At 44.3% G+C, this 18,916-nt stretch overlaps 1 protein-coding gene across 4 annotated transcripts in view; it reads right to left on the bottom strand.

Annotated features, from left to right (window-relative positions):
- Positions 1–11,000: 11,000 nt before the first annotated feature.
- The window catches only part of ARFGAP3 (ARF GTPase activating protein 3), a 49,834-nt gene continuing 41,918 nt past the window's right edge, over positions 11,001–18,916 (bottom strand). For all 4 annotated transcript variants that reach the window (XM_073650361.1, XM_073650363.1, XM_073650359.1 and 1 more), the window contains one exon: positions 11,001–11,604. In XM_073650361.1, the coding sequence (XP_073506462.1) occupies positions 11,587–11,604 (18 nt within the window). In that variant the 3' untranslated portion in view covers positions 11,001–11,586. The remainder of the gene's footprint in view (positions 11,605–18,916) is intronic.

The following is an 18,916-nucleotide window of genomic DNA, read 5'->3' as shown; positions in this document are numbered from 1 at the left end:
GCTGTATATAGAGCTACAGATACTCACTGTGCCTGTATATAGGGCTACAGGATACTCCACTGGGGTGGGCTGTATATAGGGCTACAGATACTCACTGTGCCTGTATATAGGGCTACAGATACTCACTGTGCTGTATATAGGGCTACCAGATACTCACTGTGCTGTATATAGAGCTACAGATACTCACTGTGCTGTATATAGGGCTACAGATACTCACTGTGCTGTATATAGAGCTACAGATACTCACTGTGCCTGTATATAGAGCTACAGATACTCACTGTGCTGTATATAGAGCTACAGATACTCACTGTGCTGTATATAGAGCTACAGATACTCACTGTGCTGTATATAGAGCTACAGATACTCACTGTGCTGTATATAGAGCTACAGATACTCACTGTGCCTGTATATAGAGGCTACAGATACTCCTGTATATAGAGCTACAGATACTCACTGTGCTGTATATAGGGCTACAGATACTCACTGTGCTGTATATAGGGCTACAGATACTCACTGTGCTGTATATAGAGCTACAGATACTCACTGTGCCTGTATATAGAGCTACAGATACTCACTGTGCTGTATATAGAGCTACAGATACTCACTGTGCTGTATATAGAGCTACAGATACTCACTGTGCTGTATATAGAGCTACAGATACTCACTGTGCTGTATATAGAGCTACAGATACTCACTGTGCCTGTATATAGAGCTACAGATACTCACTGTGCTGTATATAGAGCTACAGATACTCACTGTGCTGTATATAGAGCTACAGATACTCACTGTGCCTGTATATAGAGCTACAGATACTCACTGTGCTGTATATAGAGCTACAGATACTCACTGTGCTGTATATAGAGCTACAGATACTCACTGTGCTGTATATAGGGCAGATACTCACTGTGCTGTATATAGAGCTACAGATACTCACTGTGCCTGTATATAGAGCTACAGATACTCACTGTGCTGTATATAGAGCTACAGATACTCACTGTGCTGTATATAGAGCTACAGATACTCACTGTGCTGTATATAGAGCTACAGATACTCACTGTGCTGTATATAGAGCTACAGATACTCACTGTGCTGTATATAGAGCTACAGATACTCACTGTGCTGTATATAGAGCTACAGATACTCACTGTGCTGTATATAGAGCTACAGATACTCACTGTGCTGTATATAGAGCTACAGATACTCACTGTGCTGTATATAGAGCTACAGATACTCACTGTGCCTGTATATAGAGCTACAGATACTCACTGTGCTGTATATAGAGCTACAGATACTCACTGTGCTGTATATAGAGCTACAGATACTCACTGTGCTGTATATAGAGCTACAGATACTCACTGTGCTGTATATAGAGCTACAGATACTCACTGTGCCTGTATATAGAGCTACAGATACTCACTGTGCTGTATATAGAGCTACAGATACTCACTGTGCTGTATATAGAGCTACAGATACTCACTGTGCCTGTATATAGAGCTACAGATACTCACTGTGCCTGTATATAGAGCTACAGATACTCACTGTGCTGTATATAGAGCTACAGATACTCACTGTGCTGTATATAGAGCTACAGATACTCACTGTGCCTGTATATAGAGGCTACAGATACTCACTGTGCTGTATATAGAGCTACAGATACTCACTGTGCCTGTATATAGAGCTACAGATACTCACTGTGCCTGTATATAGAGCTACAGATACTCACTGTGCCTGTATATAGAGCTACAGATACTCACTGTGCTGTATATAGAGCTACAGATACTCACTGTGCCTGTATATAGGGCTACAGATACTCACTGTGCTGTATATAGAGCTACAGATACTCACTGTGCTGTATATAGGGCTACAGATACTCACTGTGCTGTATATAGAGCTACAGATACTCACTGTGCTGTATATAGAGCTACAGATACTCACTGTGCTGTATATAGAGCTACAGATACTCACTGTGCTGTATATAGAGCTACAGATACTCACTGTGCTGTATATAGAGCTACAGATACTCACTGTGCTGTATATAGAGCTACAGATACTCACTGTGCCTGTATATAGAGCTACAGATACTCAATGTGCTGAATATAGAGCTACAGATACTCACTGTGCTGTATATAGAGCTACAGATACTCACTGTGCTGTATATAGAGCTATAGATACTCACTGTGCTGTATATAGAGCTACAGATACTCACTGTGCTGTATATAGAGCTACAGATACTCACTGTGCCTGTATATAGAGCTACAGATACTCAATGTGCTGTATATTGAGCTACAGATACTCACTGTGCTGTATATAGAGCTACAGATACTCACTGTGCTGTATATAGGGCTACAGATACTCACTGTGCTGTATATAGGGCTACAGATACTCACTGTGCCTGTATATAGGGCTACAGATACTCACTGTGCCTGTATATAGGGCTACAGATACTCACTGTGCTGTATATAGGGCTACAGATACTCACTGTGCCTGTATATAGGGCTACAGATACTCACTGTGCTGTATATAGGGCTACAGATACTCACTGTGCCTGTATATAGGGCTACAGATACTCACTGTGCCTGTATATAGAGCTACAGATACTCACTGTGCCTGTATATAGAGCTACAGATACTCACTGTGCTGTATATAGAGCTACAGATACTCACTGTGCTGTATATAGGGCTACAGATACTCACTGTGCCTGTATATAGGGCTACAGATACTCACTGTGCCTGTATATAGAGCTACAGATACTCACTGTGCTGTATATAGGGCTACAGATACTCACTGTGCCTGTATATAGAGCTACAGATACTCACTGTGCCTGTATATAGGGCTACAGATACTCACTCTGCTGTATATAGGGCTACAGATACTCACTGTGCCTGTATATAGGGCTACAGATACTCACTGTGCCTGTATATAGAGCTACAGATACTCACTGTGCCTGTATATAGGGCTACAGATACTCACTGTGCCTGTATATAGGGCTACAGATACTCACTGTGCTGTATATAGAGCTACAGATACTCACTGTGCTGTATATAGGGCTACAGATACTCACTGTGCCTGTATATAGGGCTACAGATACTCACTGTGCCTGTATATAGGGCTACAGATACTCACTGTGCCTGTATATAGGGCTACAGATACTCACTGTGCTGTATATAGAGCTACAGATACTCACTGTGCTGTATATAGAGCTACAGATACTCACTGTGCCTGTATATAGGGCTACAGATACTCACTGTGCTGTATATAGGGCTACAGATACTCACTGTGCTGTATATAGAGCTACAGATACTCACTGTGCCTGTATATAGGGCTACAGATACTCACTGTGCCTGTATATAGGGCTACAGATACTCACTGTGCTGTATATAGAGCTACAGATACTCACTGTGCTGTATATAGAGCTACAGATACTCACTGTGCCTGTATATAGGGCTACAGATACTCACTGTGCTGTATATAGGGCTACAGATACTCACTGTGCTGTATATAGAGCTACAGATACTCACTGTGCCTGTATATAGAGCTACAGATACTCACTGTGCTGTATATAGGGCTACAGATACTCACTGTGCTGTATATAGAGCTACAGATACTCACTGTGCCTGTATATAGGGCTACAGATACTCACTGTGCTGTATATAGGGCTACAGATACTCACTGTGCCTGTATATAGGGCTACAGATACTCACTGTGCCTGTATATAGAGCTACAGATACTCACTGTGCTGTATATAGGGCTACAGATACTCACTGTGCCTGTATATAGAGCTACAGATACTCACTGTGCCTGTATATAGGGCTACAGATACTCACTGTGCCTGTATATAGGGCTACAGATACTCACTGTGCCTGTATATAGGGCTACAGATACTCACTGTGCTGTATATAGGGCTACAGATACTCACTGTGCTGTATATAGGACTACAGATACTCACTGTGCTGTATATAGAGCTACAGATACTCACTGTGCCTGTATATAGAGCTACAGATACTCACTGTGCTGTATATAGGGCTACAGATACTCACTGTGCTGTATATAGGGCTACAGATACTCACTGTGCCTGTATATAGGACTACAGATACTCACTGTGCCTGTATATAGGGCTACAGATACTCACTGTGCCTGTATATAGGGCTACAGATACTCACTGTGCTGTATATAGAGCTACAGATACTCACTGTGCTGTATATAGAGCTACAGATACTCACTGTGCCTGTATATAGGGCTACAGATACTCACTGTGCTGTATATAGGGCTACAGATACTCACTGTGCTGTATATAGGCTACAGATACTCACTGTGCCTGTATATAGAGCTACAGATACTCACTGTGCCTGTATATAGAGCTACAGATACTCACTGTGCCTGTATATAGAGCTACAGATACTCACTGTGCCTGTATATAGAGCTACAGATACTCACTGTGCTGTATATAGGGCTACAGATACTCACTGTGCTGTATATAGGGCTACAGATACTCACTGTGCTGTATATAGAGCTACAGATACTCACTGTGCCTGTATATAGAGCTACAGATACTCACTGTGCTGTATATAGGGCTACAGATACTCACTGTGCTGTATATAGGGCTACAGATACTCACTGTGCCTGTATATAGGACTACAGATACTCACTGTGCCTGTATATAGGGCTACAGATACTCACTGTGCCTGTATATAGGGCTACAGATACTCACTGTGCTGTATATAGAGCTACAGATACTCACTGTGCTGTATATAGAGCTACAGATACTCACTGTGCCTGTATATAGGGCTACAGATACTCACTGTGCTGTATATAGGGCTACAGATACTCACTGTGCTGTATATAGGGCTACAGATACTCACTGTGCCTGTATATAGAGCTACAGATACTCACTGTGCCTGTATATAGAGCTACAGATACTCACTGTGCTGTATATAGGGCTACAGATACTCACTGTGCTGTATATAGGGCTACAGATACTCACTGTGCCTGTATATAGGACTACAGATACTCACTGTGCCTGTATATAGGACTACAGATACTCACTGTGCTGTATATAGAGCTACAGATACTCACTGTGCCTGTATATAGAGCTACAGATACTCACTGTGCCTGTATATAGGGCTACAGATACTCACTGTGCTGTATATAGGACTACAGATACTCACTGTGCTGTATATAGGGCTACAGATACTCACTGTGCTGTATATAGGGCTACAGATACTCACTGTGCTGTATATAGGGCTACAGATACTCACTGTGCTGTATATAGGGCTACAGATACTCATTGTGCTGTATATAGAGCTACAGATACTCACTGTGCCTGTATATAGAGCTACAGATACTCACTATGCTGTATATAGAGCTACAGATACTCACTGTGCCTGTATATAGGGCTACAGATACTCACTGTGCTGTATATAGGACTACAGATACTCACTGTGCTGTATATAGGGCTACAGATACTCACTGTGCTGTATATAGGGCTACAGATACTCACTGTGCTGTATATAGGGCTACAGATACTCACTGTGCTGTATATAGGGCTACAGATACTCATTGTGCTGTATATAGAGCTACAGATACTCACTGTGCCTGTATATAGAGCTACAGATACTCACTATGCTGTATATAGAGCTACAGATACTCACTGTGCCTGTATATAGGGCTACAGATACTCACTGTGCTGTATATAGGGCTACAGATACTCACTGTGCTGTATATAGAGCTACAGATACTCACTGTGCTGTATATAGAGCTACAGATACTCACTGTGCTGTATATAGGGCTACAGATACTCACTGTGCCTGTATATAGAGCTACAGATACTCACTGTGCCTGTATATAGGGCTACAGATACTCACTGTGCTGTATATAGGGCTACAGATACTCACTGTGCTGTATATAGGTGGCATTTCTTTTGAGGGCCGCACAGTCCTCCATGTGCTCGCCAGAGGTAGCCTGACTGCCATTAGGTACCGAGATGAGATCCTCAGACCTCTTGTGAGACCATATGCTGGTGCGGTTGGCCCTGGGTTCCTCCTAATGGAGGACAATGCCAGACCTCATGTGGCTGGAGTGTGTCAGCAGTTCCTGCAAGATGAAGGCATTGAAGCTATGGACTGGCCCGCCCGTTCCCCAGACCTGAATCCGATTGAGCACATCTGGGACATCATGTCTCGCTCCATCCACCAACGTCACGTTGCACCACAGACTGTCCAGGAGTTGGCGGATGCTTTAGTCCAGGTCTGGGAGGAGATCCCACAGGAGACCATCCGCAACCTCATCAGGAGCATGCCCAGGCATTGTAGGGAGGTCATACAGGCACGTGGAGGCCACACACAATACTCAGCCTCATCAGGAGCATGCCCAGGCGTTGTAGGGAGGTCATACAGGCACGTGGAGGCCACACACAATACTCAGCCTCATCAGGAGCATGCCCAGGCGTTGTAGGGAGGTCATACAGGCACGTGGAGGCCACACACAATACTGAGCCTCATCAGGAGCATGTCCAGGCGTTGTAGGGAGGTCATACAGGCACGTGGAGGCCACACACAATACTCAGCCTCATTGTGACTTGTTTTAAGGACATTACATCACAGTTGGATCAGCCTGTAGTGTTTTTCCACTTTAATTTTGGGGGTGACTATAAATCCAGGCCTCCATTGGTTAATAAATGTGATTTCCATTGATGATTTTTGTGTGATTTTGTTGTCAGCACATTCAGCTTTGTACAGAACAAAGTATTCAATGAGAAGATTTCATTCATTCAGATCTAGGAGGGGGGATTTCAGGGGTCCCTGTATTTGTTTGAGCAGTGTATATTGTATATTAACCTCTGTATGGAGCTTTTTGTGGATGACCATTGACCATATATCAGAGCGTCCCATACATAATAAAGAGATTAGCCTTCGGCTTTAATACATGACTATCATACACATTATAAATCACATACGTAGATTTCCATGTACTTTTGACAATGTATTTAAATGCAAGAAACACAAATCTAAGCAATTTGTAGCAACCCCCCCCCCAAAAAAAAACTAGTGTTTTAATTTTACAAGAAACTATTTTCTTTAAAAAGACAAGCTATCCTACAGATGGGAAGGGGGCATGGTTTATCAGATGGGGGCATGACAATAACCCATGATTGGTTTAGAGTAGAGCTAAATACATTCAGAGGACCATGGTCCAGTGGCCAAAACCTTGCAAACCTATGTGCCTGTAGCCCCAGCACCTCTTTGGATTAGTACATGCATGGATCGACGCATGCATGATGTCATGCTGGGCCTACGGATCAGAAGAGGCGCTGAGGACGCCAGCAGGTCGGAGGTTTGCAGGACTCAGATCCGGCGGCCTCTGGACCAGGGTGCTGCACATCTTTTTGCTCAACCCTCGCCAAGATACATTTTTCAGTCAAGAGACAGACAGACAGACAGACAGACAAATCCCGCGTCGCTCACTGGTCCGGCAGCGGCCAATTAGCGCCGCGGGATTTCAGAAAAAAGATGGCGGCCGTTAGCGGCTCATCTGCGGGACGGAGCTCAGCAGCGTTGCCGCCGGAAGATGAGCGGCGCGAGGCGCTCATGTCCCGGCCAGTAGCAACGGAAAGACCGCCGGCGTCGCTGACCTCCATGCGGAAGGGAGGACCGGGAAGCGGCGCTGCGGGTCGGGATACTTCTGCTGCGAGCGCCCGTTCATGTCCCGGGATCTCGCAGCCAAAGTACCCGCACAGGCAGCGCCGCTCCCCGGTCCTCACCAAGACGATTTGATGATTGGTCGCGGTCTTCGGACCCGACCAATCACTGATCTTAGCGCAAAAGTTAAATACCGCTGTGCTGATTGGTCGTGGACGCTGCCCGCGACCAATCACCGATTTGGGTGCCAAATTTAAATATAGGCCGCGACCAATCAGCACAGTAGTGGTTAACTTTAGCCGCAAGATCAGTGATTGGTCGCGGGCCAAGACCACGACCAATCACAGATTTGGGCGCCACATTTAAATATCGGCCGCGACCAATCACTGATCTTGGCTCCACATTTAAACACCGCTGTACTGATTGGTCGCCGACGCTATTTAAATCTGGCGCCAAAATCAGTGATTGGTCACCGACGCTGGGCGCGACCAATCAGCACAGCGGTGTTTAAATGTGGAGCCAAGATCAGTGATTGGTCGCGGCCGATATTTAAATTTGGCGCCCAAATCGGTGATTGGTCGCGGGCAGCGCCAGCGACCAATCAGCGATTTTTAACACAAATGTCCGGACCTTTGTAACACCATGCGGATACTGTGGGGACAAAAGCGGCTAGGGTGTGAAGGGAGGACCGGGGAGCGGCGCTGCGGGTCGGGATACTTCTGCTGCGAGCAGTCGCTCATGTCCCGGGTTCTCGCAGCGGAAGTATCCGCACAGGCAGCGGCGCTCCCCGGTCCTCACTAATACGATTCCGCTCCCCGCACCTCACCAATACGATTCGCTGATTGGTCGCGTGCGGAGAGCGCGACCAATCAGTGATCTTGGCACTAAAGTTAAACACAGCTCTGCTGATTGGTCACGGGCAGCGGCCGCGACCAATCACCAATTTGGGCGCCACATTTAAATAGCGGCCGCGACCAATCACCGATCTTGCCGCCACATTTAAACACTGCTGTGCTGATTGGTCGCGGCTGGCGTCCGCGACCAATCAGCGAGCTTGGCGCCAAATTTAAACAACGCTCTGCTGATTGGTTGCGGCCGCCGACCGCAACCAATCAGCATTGTTGGCGCCAAATTTAAACGCCGCTCTGCTAATTGCGCCCCGTCGGCCGCATACCTATTCTAGAATACCCGATGCGTTAGAATCGGGCCACCATCTAGTGACATATAATAGGCTTAGATACATAGGTAAAAGACAAGTCCTAGTCAAGTCACTTTCTCCTTTAGTATCTGGAATCCTGGTACCGAGCGCACCGCACTCCGTTCCCCTTGAGCCGCCGCTTATCTCCGCTCAGGCGACAGTCAGACTCATTTGCAGGTGACTGATTAGGGGGATGTGGAAATATAAGCGACAGCTCACACAGGTGGACGGGGGATAATGTTTCCTTTACAAACCAAACATTTGTACTGTAGCGTATCAGTGTGTGCTGGAGAAACCAGACACAAGGTGGCACCGCGCCCAGCGCCTCGCTCTCCCTATCACCTTTCAATGGCACAAGGCCGGAATAATGGGACTTCTAAAAGGGTAGCGGATAATGTATTTTTAACGCCGTGTGGTAAATGACACCGGTCTGCCGTCATTTGTCATGGAGATAAGACACTAGGTTTCTACCTTGTATCACCATACTGTAATACTGACCCTTACGTATATACTAATCGTATACTCCGGGTGCTATAGGTTGCTGCAGTATATGGAGCCCCCCTCCTGCCTCCATGATGGGATTTGTAGTCCTACAACCACTGGAGAATTATAGTTTACAGGCCTGGTCTAAGATGTCACGGCTGCAAGTTCTGGTTATTATGTAACACTTTATTCTAAAACTTTTTTTTTTTTTTTTTTTAAGATTTAAGTAGATCAAAAGTGTCCAATTTTGTGTTGATGTTATTCCCGCCGCTCCCTTGATTGTTCCGCTTTTTTCTTTTTTTAAATCCGCCATACGGTTACAGAGATACGAGCTTTTTAGTGACAATTGTTATGAAGGAGGGTTCCTCGGGGGCGTGTCTCCAGGGAGTTCCGCATAATTAATTTAAGCACCGCCCCCACGGAACCAATAAAAAGCAGCAATAAATATAAAGTGTCTTATCTCTGGAACTATATGGGGGATTTAAAAAAAATAAAAAACAAAATACTCAGGGGAAAAGGAGGAGTAATAAAAATTAAAAATGGTGAAAGCGCCTTTTTAAAGGGGCGGCGCTCATTTAAGAACAGACACGGTCGGCCATCTTGTTGCAATGTAAAGTTTATTTCGGAATACAAATCATTACAAAGAGACTTGGTGTGGGCGTCTGGATTAACAATTGAGACATATATACAAAAAAAACAACAAAAAAAAAAAACACACATACCCATCAATTTTCTGCGAATGTAATTGTATTGCTGTCTAAAACACAGCAAATTTCTGCTCCATTCGCTGCCAAATCCACGAATTCAAGAACATTACAATTAAATTAACTTCCTAACGAACAAAAAAAATAACCTTTAAAGTGAAAGTGGAAAGTTCAGCTCCACCTCTGATTGTCATTGTGCATAAAAGGTACAAAACTTCGCTCATACCGAGGTACGCCGTGATCTATACTCCAGTCACATCCAAAGCTGCATTTGCTTTGGTGTCGACAGCTGCTGGGAATCCGACCTATGCTCTGGTCACGTTGAGAGAGGGTAAGTCCTTCCCAAACCCCCAAAATTACACCTCCCTCAATTCAAACAGTGCAGAGCATTATCAGTTTGGAGCAATTCTCCGTGCAGCTTTGGAGGTGACTGGAGTATAAAAAAAAATGCAGCAATTCAGTCCAAGATTAGTAAAGTTTTCTACATTCATTACACTTAAAACCTAGCGGAAAGCAAGATAATTGGCGTCTACTGTAAAAGCGTAAAGGGGGTAAGCGTGGGGGGCCGGACAAATGAAGAAATAAATATTTTATTTTAACCCTTCATCTCCCACCTTAAACTGTGACCCCTGAGTGGAATGTTTGTGTGATTTTGACGCCCTGATCCAATATTGATCTAGTAAATCCCCCCCCCTAGGATTGAGCAATAAGTATATATATACCGCGGCCACGACTGACGCACACAGGGGGTGTACAGCGTATACTGTGTATACACACAGGGCGGATCTTGCCGTATACCTGAGGAGCCATCAGCCTGGGTCCGTGCAGTCCCACAACACCGCATAATAATCCCCTAATCTAGCGCAAATCTCACCCACATGTACGCACACAGATCCGGTAATCCGGCGTCCTATAATCCGGATCCTTAATCACCGACTACAGCATTTAGGATCCATATCTCTGCCCGGTTTAACATATAGCAATCTGCTAATCCGGCATTTCCTGTGTGTGCACATTACATAAATTATATACAGCACAATTCCCTTAATCCGGCATCTGATAATCCAGACAGTCTGACAACCTGTTAGGGCCGAGATAAATATTACCTTAGTGTTTTATCGTCACCTCCTGGAGGCTTTCACTCTAATCCCGTGCAAACGTCTGATAATCCAGAATCTTTAACGCTGCCGGATTAAAGAAATTTAACAAACTTTCAATTACAATTACACAGATCGGCTTCTGAGCCCAGAACGCCCTCTTCAGATACATCTTAAAGAGGAAGCAGCCTCGAGACCCCGAAGAGATACAGGTCTGCGGGGGGCGACGGCCGCACATTCCAAGACATCAGCCAAATTATAAGAGAAGCTAAAAGTAAAAAGGAGCGCAGACATTCCCACAATGCACTGCAGCTAATTATTAAAGGCACAATGAATGTGTAAGGGTTTCCCTTCCTGCCAATCAGGGACACCGAGGTACCGTCCATATCCTTCACCGCCTCCGAGGAGGGGGCACGACACAGGGGTCCGGGCAACGCAGCAAAGACACCTCTATGTGAGGAGGGAGGGGGTTATGATCCATACCGATCCTGCAAAGAAGAAAATATCTATGTACACAGCAGAATAGTGAGTGCAGCTCTGGAGGATAATACAGGATGTAACTCAGGATCAGTAATGTAATGTATGTACACAGTGACTGCACCAGCAGAATAGTGAGTGCAGCTCTGGAGTATAATACAGGATGCAACTCAGGATCAGTAATGTAATGTATGTACACAGTGACTGCACCAGCAGAATAGTGAGTGCAGCTCTGGGGTATAATACAGGATGTAACTTAGGATCAGTAATGTAATGTATGTACACAGTGACTGCACCAGCAGAATAGTGAGTGCAGCTCTAGAGTATAATACAGGATGTAACTCAGGATCAGTAATGTAATGTATGTACACAGTGACTGCACCAGCAGAATAGTGAGTGCAGCTCTGGAGTATAATACAGGATGTAACTCAGGATGAGTAATGTAATGTATGTACACAGTGACTGCACCAGCAGAATAGTGAGTGCAGCTCTGGAGTATAATACAGGATGTAACTCAGGATCAGTAATGTAATGTATGTACACAGTGACTGCACCAGCAGAATAGTGAGTGCAGCTCTGGAGTATAATACAGGATGTAACTCAGGATCAGTAATGTAATGTATGTACACAGTGACTGCACCAGCAGAATAGTGAGTGCAGCTCTGGAGTATAATACAGGATATAACTCAGGATCAGTAATGTAATGTATGTACACAGTGACGGCACAGGCAGAATAGTGAGTGCAGCTCTGGGGTATAATACAGGATGTAACTCAGGATGAGTAATGTAATGTATGTACACAGTGACTGCACCAGCAGAATAGTGAGTGCAGCTCTGGAGTATAATACAGGAGGTAACTCATGATCAGTAATGTAATGTATGTACACAGTGACTGCACCAGCAGAATAGTGAGTGCAGCTCTGGAGTATAATACAGGAGGTAACTCAGGATCAGTAATGTAATGTATGTACACAGTGACTGCACTAGCAGAATAGTGAGTGCAGCTCTGGAGTATAATACAGGAGGTAACTCATGATCAGTAATGTATGTACACGGTGACTACACCAGCAGAATAGTGAGTGCAGCTCTGGAGTATAATACAGGATGTAACTCCGGATCAGTAATGTAATGTATGTACACAGTGACTGCAGCAGCAGAATACTGAGTCCAGCTCTGGGGTATAATACAGGATGTAACACAGGATCAGTAATGTAATGTATGTACACAGTGACTGCAGCAGCAGAATAGTGAGTGCAGCTCTGGGGTATAATACAGGATGTAACTCAGGATCAGTAATGTAATGTATGTACACAGTGACTGCACCAGCAGAATAGTGAGTGCAGCTCTGGAGTATAATAGAGGATGTAACTCAGGATCAGTAATGTAATGTATGTACACAGTGACTGCACCAGCAGAATAGTGAGTGCAGCTCTGGAGTATAATACAGGATGTAACTCAGGATCAGTAATGTAATGTATGTACACAGTGACTGCACCAGCAGAATAGTGAGTGCAGCTCTGGAGTATAATAGAGGATGTAACTCAGGATCAGTAATGTAATGTATGTACACAGTGACTGCACCAGCAGAATAGTGAGTGCAGCTCTGGAGTATAATACAGGTGGTAACTCAGGATCAGTAATGTAATGTATGTACACAGTGATTGCACCAGCAGCATAGTGAGTGCAGCTCTGGAGTATAATACAGGATGTAACTCAGGATCAGTAATGTAATGTATGTACACAGTGACTGCACCAGCAGAATAGTGAGTGCAGCTCTGGAGTATAATACAGGATGTAACTCAGGATCAGTAATGTAATGTATGTACACAGTGACTGCACCAGCAGAATAGTGAGTGCAGCTCTGGAGTATAATACAGGAGGTAACTCATTTTCAGTAATGTATGTACACGGTGACTGCACCAGCAGAATAGTGAGTGCAGCTCTGGAGTATAATACAGGATGTAACTCCAGATCAGTAATGTAATGTGTGTACACAGTGACTGCACCAGCAGAATACTGAGTGCAGCTCTGGGGTATAATACAGGATGTAACACAGGATCAGTAATGTAATGTATGTACACAGTGACTGCACCAGCAGAATAGTGAGTGCAGCTCTGGAGTATAATACAGGAGGTAACTCAGGATCAGTAATGTAATGTATGTACACAGTGACTGCACCAGCAGAATAGTGAGTGCAGCTCTGGAGTATAATACAGGATGTAACACAGGATCAGTAATGTAATGTATGTACACAGTGACTGCACCAGCAGAATAGTGAGTGCAGCTCTGGAGTATAATACAGGATGTAACACAGGATCAGTAATGTAATGTATGTACACAGTGACTGCACCAGCAGAATAGTGAGTGCAGCTCTGGGGTATAATACATTACATTACTGATCCTGAGTTACCTCCTGTATTATACTCCAGAGCTGCACTCACTATTCTGCTGGTGCAGTCACTGTGTACATACATTACATTACTGATCCTGAGTTACCTCCTGTATGTACACAGTGACTGCACCAGCAGAATAGTGAGTGCAGCTCTGGGGTATAATACAGGATGTAACTCAGGATCAGTAATGTAATGTATGTAAACAGTGACTGCACCAGCAGAATACTGAGTGCAGCTCTGGGGTATAATACAGGATGTAACACAGGATGAGTAATGTAATGTGTGTACACAGTGACTGCACCAGCAGAATAGTGAGTGCAGCTCTGGAGGATAATACAGGATGTAACTCAGGATCAGTAATGTAATGTATGTACACAGTGATTGCACCAGCAGAATAGTGAGTGCAGCTCTGGGGTATAATACAGGATGTAACTCAGGATCAGTAATGTAATGTATGTACACAGTGACTACACCAGCAGAATAGTGAGTGCAGCTCTGGAGTATAATACAGGATGTAACTCAGGATCAGTAATGTAATGTATGTACACAGTGATTGCACCAGCAGAATAGTGAGTGCAGCTCTGGAGTATAATAGAGGATGTAACTCAGGATCAGTAATGTAATGTATGTACACAGTGACTGCACCAGCAGAATAGTGAGTGCAGCTCTGGAGTATAATACAGGAGGCAACTCATGATCAGTAATGTATGTACACGGTGACTGCACCAGCAGAATAGTGAGTGCAGCTCTGGAGTATAATACAGGAGGTAACTCAGGATCAGTAATGTAATGTATGTACACAGTGACTGCACTAGCAGAATAGTGAGTGCAGCTCTGGAGTATAATACAGGAGGTAACTCATGATCAGTAATGTATGTACACGGTGACTGCACCAGCAGAATAGTGAGTGCAGCTCTGGAGTATAATACAGGATGTAACTCCGGATCAGTAATGTAATGTGTGTACACAGTGACTGCACCAGCAGAATACTGAGTCCAGCTCTGGGGTATAATACAGGATGTAACACAGGATCAGTAATGTAATGTATGTACACAGTGACTGCACCAGCAGAATAGTGAGTGCAGCTCTGGAGTATAATAGAGGATGTAACTCAGGATCAGTAATGTAATGTATGTACACAGTGACTGCACCAGCAGAATAGTGAGTGCAGCTCTGGAGTATAATACAGGAGGTAACTCATGATCAGTAATGTATGTACACGGTGACTGCACCAGCAGAATAGTGAGTGCAGCTCTGGAGTATAATACAGGAGGTAACTCAGGATCAGTAATGTAATGTATGTACACAGTGACTGCACCAGCAGAATAGTGAGTGCAGCTCTGGAGTATAATACAGGAGGTAACTCATTTTCAGTAATGTATGTACACGGTGACTGCACCAGCAGAATAGTGAGTGCAGCTCTGGAGTATAATACAGGATGTAACTCCAGATCAGTAATGTAATGTGTGTACACAGTGACTGCACCAGCAGAATACTGAGTGCAGCTCTGGGGTATAATACAGGATGTAACACAGGATCAGTAATGTAATGTATGTACACAGTGACTGCACCAGCAGAATAGTGAGTGCAGCTCTGGGGTATAATACAGGATGTAACACAGGATCAGTAATGTAATGTATGTACACAGTGACTGCACCAGCAGAATAGTGAGTGCAGCTCTGGAGTATAATAGAGGATGTAACTCAGGATCAGTAATGTAATGTATGTACACAGTGACTGCACCAGCAGAATAGTGAGTGCAGCTCTGGAGTATAATACAGGATGTAACTCAGGATCAGTAATGTATGTACACAGTGACTGCACCAGCAGAATAGTGAGTGCAGCTCTGGAGTATAATACAGGAGGTAACTCAGGATCAGTAATGTAATGTATGTACACAGTGACTGCACCAGCAGAATAGTGAGTGCAGCTCTGGAGTATAATACAGGAGGTAACTCATGATCAGTAATGTATGTACACGGTGACTGCACCAGCAGAATAGTGAGTGCAGCTCTGGAGTATAATACAGGAGGTAACTCAGGATCAGTAATGTATGTACACAGTGACTGCACCAGCAGAATAGTGAGTGCAGCTCTGGAGTATAATACAGGAGGTAACTCATGATCAGTAATGTATGTACACGGTGACTGCACCAGCAGAATAGTGAGTGCAGCTCTGGAGTATAATACAGGATGTAACTCCGGATCAGTAATGCAATGTGTGTACACAGTGACTGCACCAGCAGAATACGGAGTGCAGCTCTGGGGTATAATACAGGATGTAACACAGGATCAGTAATGTAATGTATGTACACAGTGACTGCACCAGCAGAATAGTGAGTGCAGCTCTGGAGTATAATACAGGATGTAACTCAGGATCAGTAATGTAATGTATGTACACAGTGACTGCACCAGCAGAATAGTGAGTGCAGCTCTGGAGGATAATACAGGATGTAACTCAAGATCAGTAATGTAATGTATGTACACAGTGACTGCACCAGCAGAATAGTGAGTGCAGCTCTGGGGTATAATACAGGATGTAACTCAGGATCAGTAATGTAATGTATGTACTCAGTTACTGCACCAGCAGAATAGTGAGTGCAGCTCTGGAGGATAATACAGGAGGTAACTCAGGATCAGTAATGTATGTACACGGTGACTGCACCAGCAGAATAGTGAGTGCAGCTCTGGAGTATAATACAGGAGGTAACTCAGGATCAGTAATGTAATGTATGTACACAGTGACTGCACTAGCAGAATAGTGAGTGCAGCTCTGGAGTATAATACAGGAGGTAACTCAGGATCAGTAATGTAATGTATGTACACAGTGACTGCACCAGCAGAATAGTGAGTGCAGCTCTGGAGTATAATAGAGGATGTAACTCAGGATCAGTAATGTAATGTATGTACACAGTGACTGCACCAGCAGAATAGTGAGTGCAGCTCTGGAGTATAATACAGGAGGTAACTCATGATCAGTAATGTATGTACACGGTGACTGCACCAGCAGAATAGTGAGTGCAGCTCTGGAGTATAATACAGGAGGTAACTCAGGATCAGTAATGTAATGTATGTACACAGTGACTGCACCAGCAGAATAGTGAGTGCAGCTCTGGAGTATAATACAGGAGGTAACTCAGGATCAGTAATGTATGTACACGGTGACTGCACCAGCAGAATAGTGAGTGCAGCTCTGGAGTATAATACAGGAGGTAACTCAGGATCAGTAATGTAATGTATGTACTCAGTTACTGCACCAGCAGAATAGTGAGTGCAGCTCTGGAGGATAATACAGGAGGTAACTCATGATCAGTAATGTAATATGTGTATACAGTGACTGCACCAGCAGAATAGTGAGTGCAGCTCTGGAGGATAATACAGGATGTAACACAGGATCAGTAATGTAATGTATGTACACAGTGACTGCACCAGCAGAATAGTGAGTGCAGCTCTGGAGTAGAATAGAGGATGTAACTCAGGATCAGTAATGTAATGTATGTACACAGTGATTGCACCAGCAGAATAGTGAGTGCAGCTCTGGAGTAGAATAGAGGATGTAACTCAGGATCAGTAATGTAATGTATGTACACAGTAACTGCACCAGCAGAATAGTGAGTGCAGCTCTGGAGTATAATACAGGATGTAACTCAGGATCAGTAATGTAATGTATGTACACAGTGATTGCACCAGCAGAATAGTGAGTGCAGCTCTGGAGTATAATACAGGATATAACTCAGGATCAGTAATGTAAAGTATATACACAGTGACGGCACCAGCAGAATAGTGAGTGCAGCTCTGGAGTATAATACAGGAGGTAACTCAGGATCAGTAATGTAATGTATGTACACAGTGACTGCACCAGCAGAATAGTGAGTGCAGCTCTGGAGTATAATACAGGATGTAACTCAGGATGAGTAATGTAATGTATGTACACAGTGACTGCACCAGCAGAATAGTGAGTGCAGCTCTGGAGTATAATACAGGAGGTAACTCATGATCAGTAATGTATGTACACGGTGACTGCACCAGCAGAATAGTGAGTGCAGCTCTGGAGTATAATACAGGAGGTAACTCAGGATCAGTAATGTAATGTATGTACACAGTGACTGCACCAGCAGAATAGTGAGTGCAGCTCTGGAGTATAATAGAGGATGTAACTCAGGATCAGTAATGTATGTACACGGTGACTGCACCAGCAGAATAGCGAGTGCAGCTCTGGAGTATAATACAGGATGTAACTCCAGATCAGTAATGTAATGTGTGTACACAGTGACTGCACCAGCAGAATAGTGAGTGCAGCTCTGGGGTATAATACAGGATGTAACACAGGATCAGTAATGTAATGTATGTACACAGTGACTGCACCAGCAGAATAGTGAGTGCAGCTCTGGGGTATAATACAGGAGGTAACTCAGGATCAGTAATGTAATGTATGTACACAGTGACTGCACCAGCAGAATAGTGAGTGCAGCTCTGGAGTATAATAGAGGATGTAACTCAGGATCAGTAATGTATGTACACGGTGACTGCACCAGCAGAATAGTGAGTGCAGCTCTGGAGTATAATACAGGAGGTAACTCAGGATCAGTAATGTAATGTATGTACACAGTGACTGCACCAGCAGAATAGTGAGTGCAGCTCTGGAGTATAATACAGGAGGTAACTCATGATCAGTAATGTATGTACACGGTGACTGCACCAGCAGAATAGTGAGTGCAGCTCTGGAGTATAATACAGGATGTAACTCCGGATCAGTAATGCAATGTGTGTACACAGTGACTGCACCAGCAGAATACGGAGTGCAGCTCTGGGGTATAATACAGGATGTAACACAGGATCAGTAATGTAATGTATGTACACAGTGACTGCACCAGCAGAATAGTGAGTGCAGCTCTGGAGTATAATAGAGGATGTAACTCAGGATCAGTAAT

Source organism: Phyllobates terribilis, unplaced genomic scaffold (assembly GCF_046119375.1).
Source record: "Phyllobates terribilis strain yellow unplaced genomic scaffold, ASM4611937v1 Scaffold_10__3_contigs__length_209671492, whole genome shotgun sequence".
Classification (NCBI taxonomy): Eukaryota; Metazoa; Chordata; class Amphibia; order Anura; family Dendrobatidae; genus Phyllobates; species Phyllobates terribilis.
The sequence above is the reverse complement of the archived record's forward strand: the minus strand, read 5'-3'. Positions and strand labels throughout refer to the sequence as shown.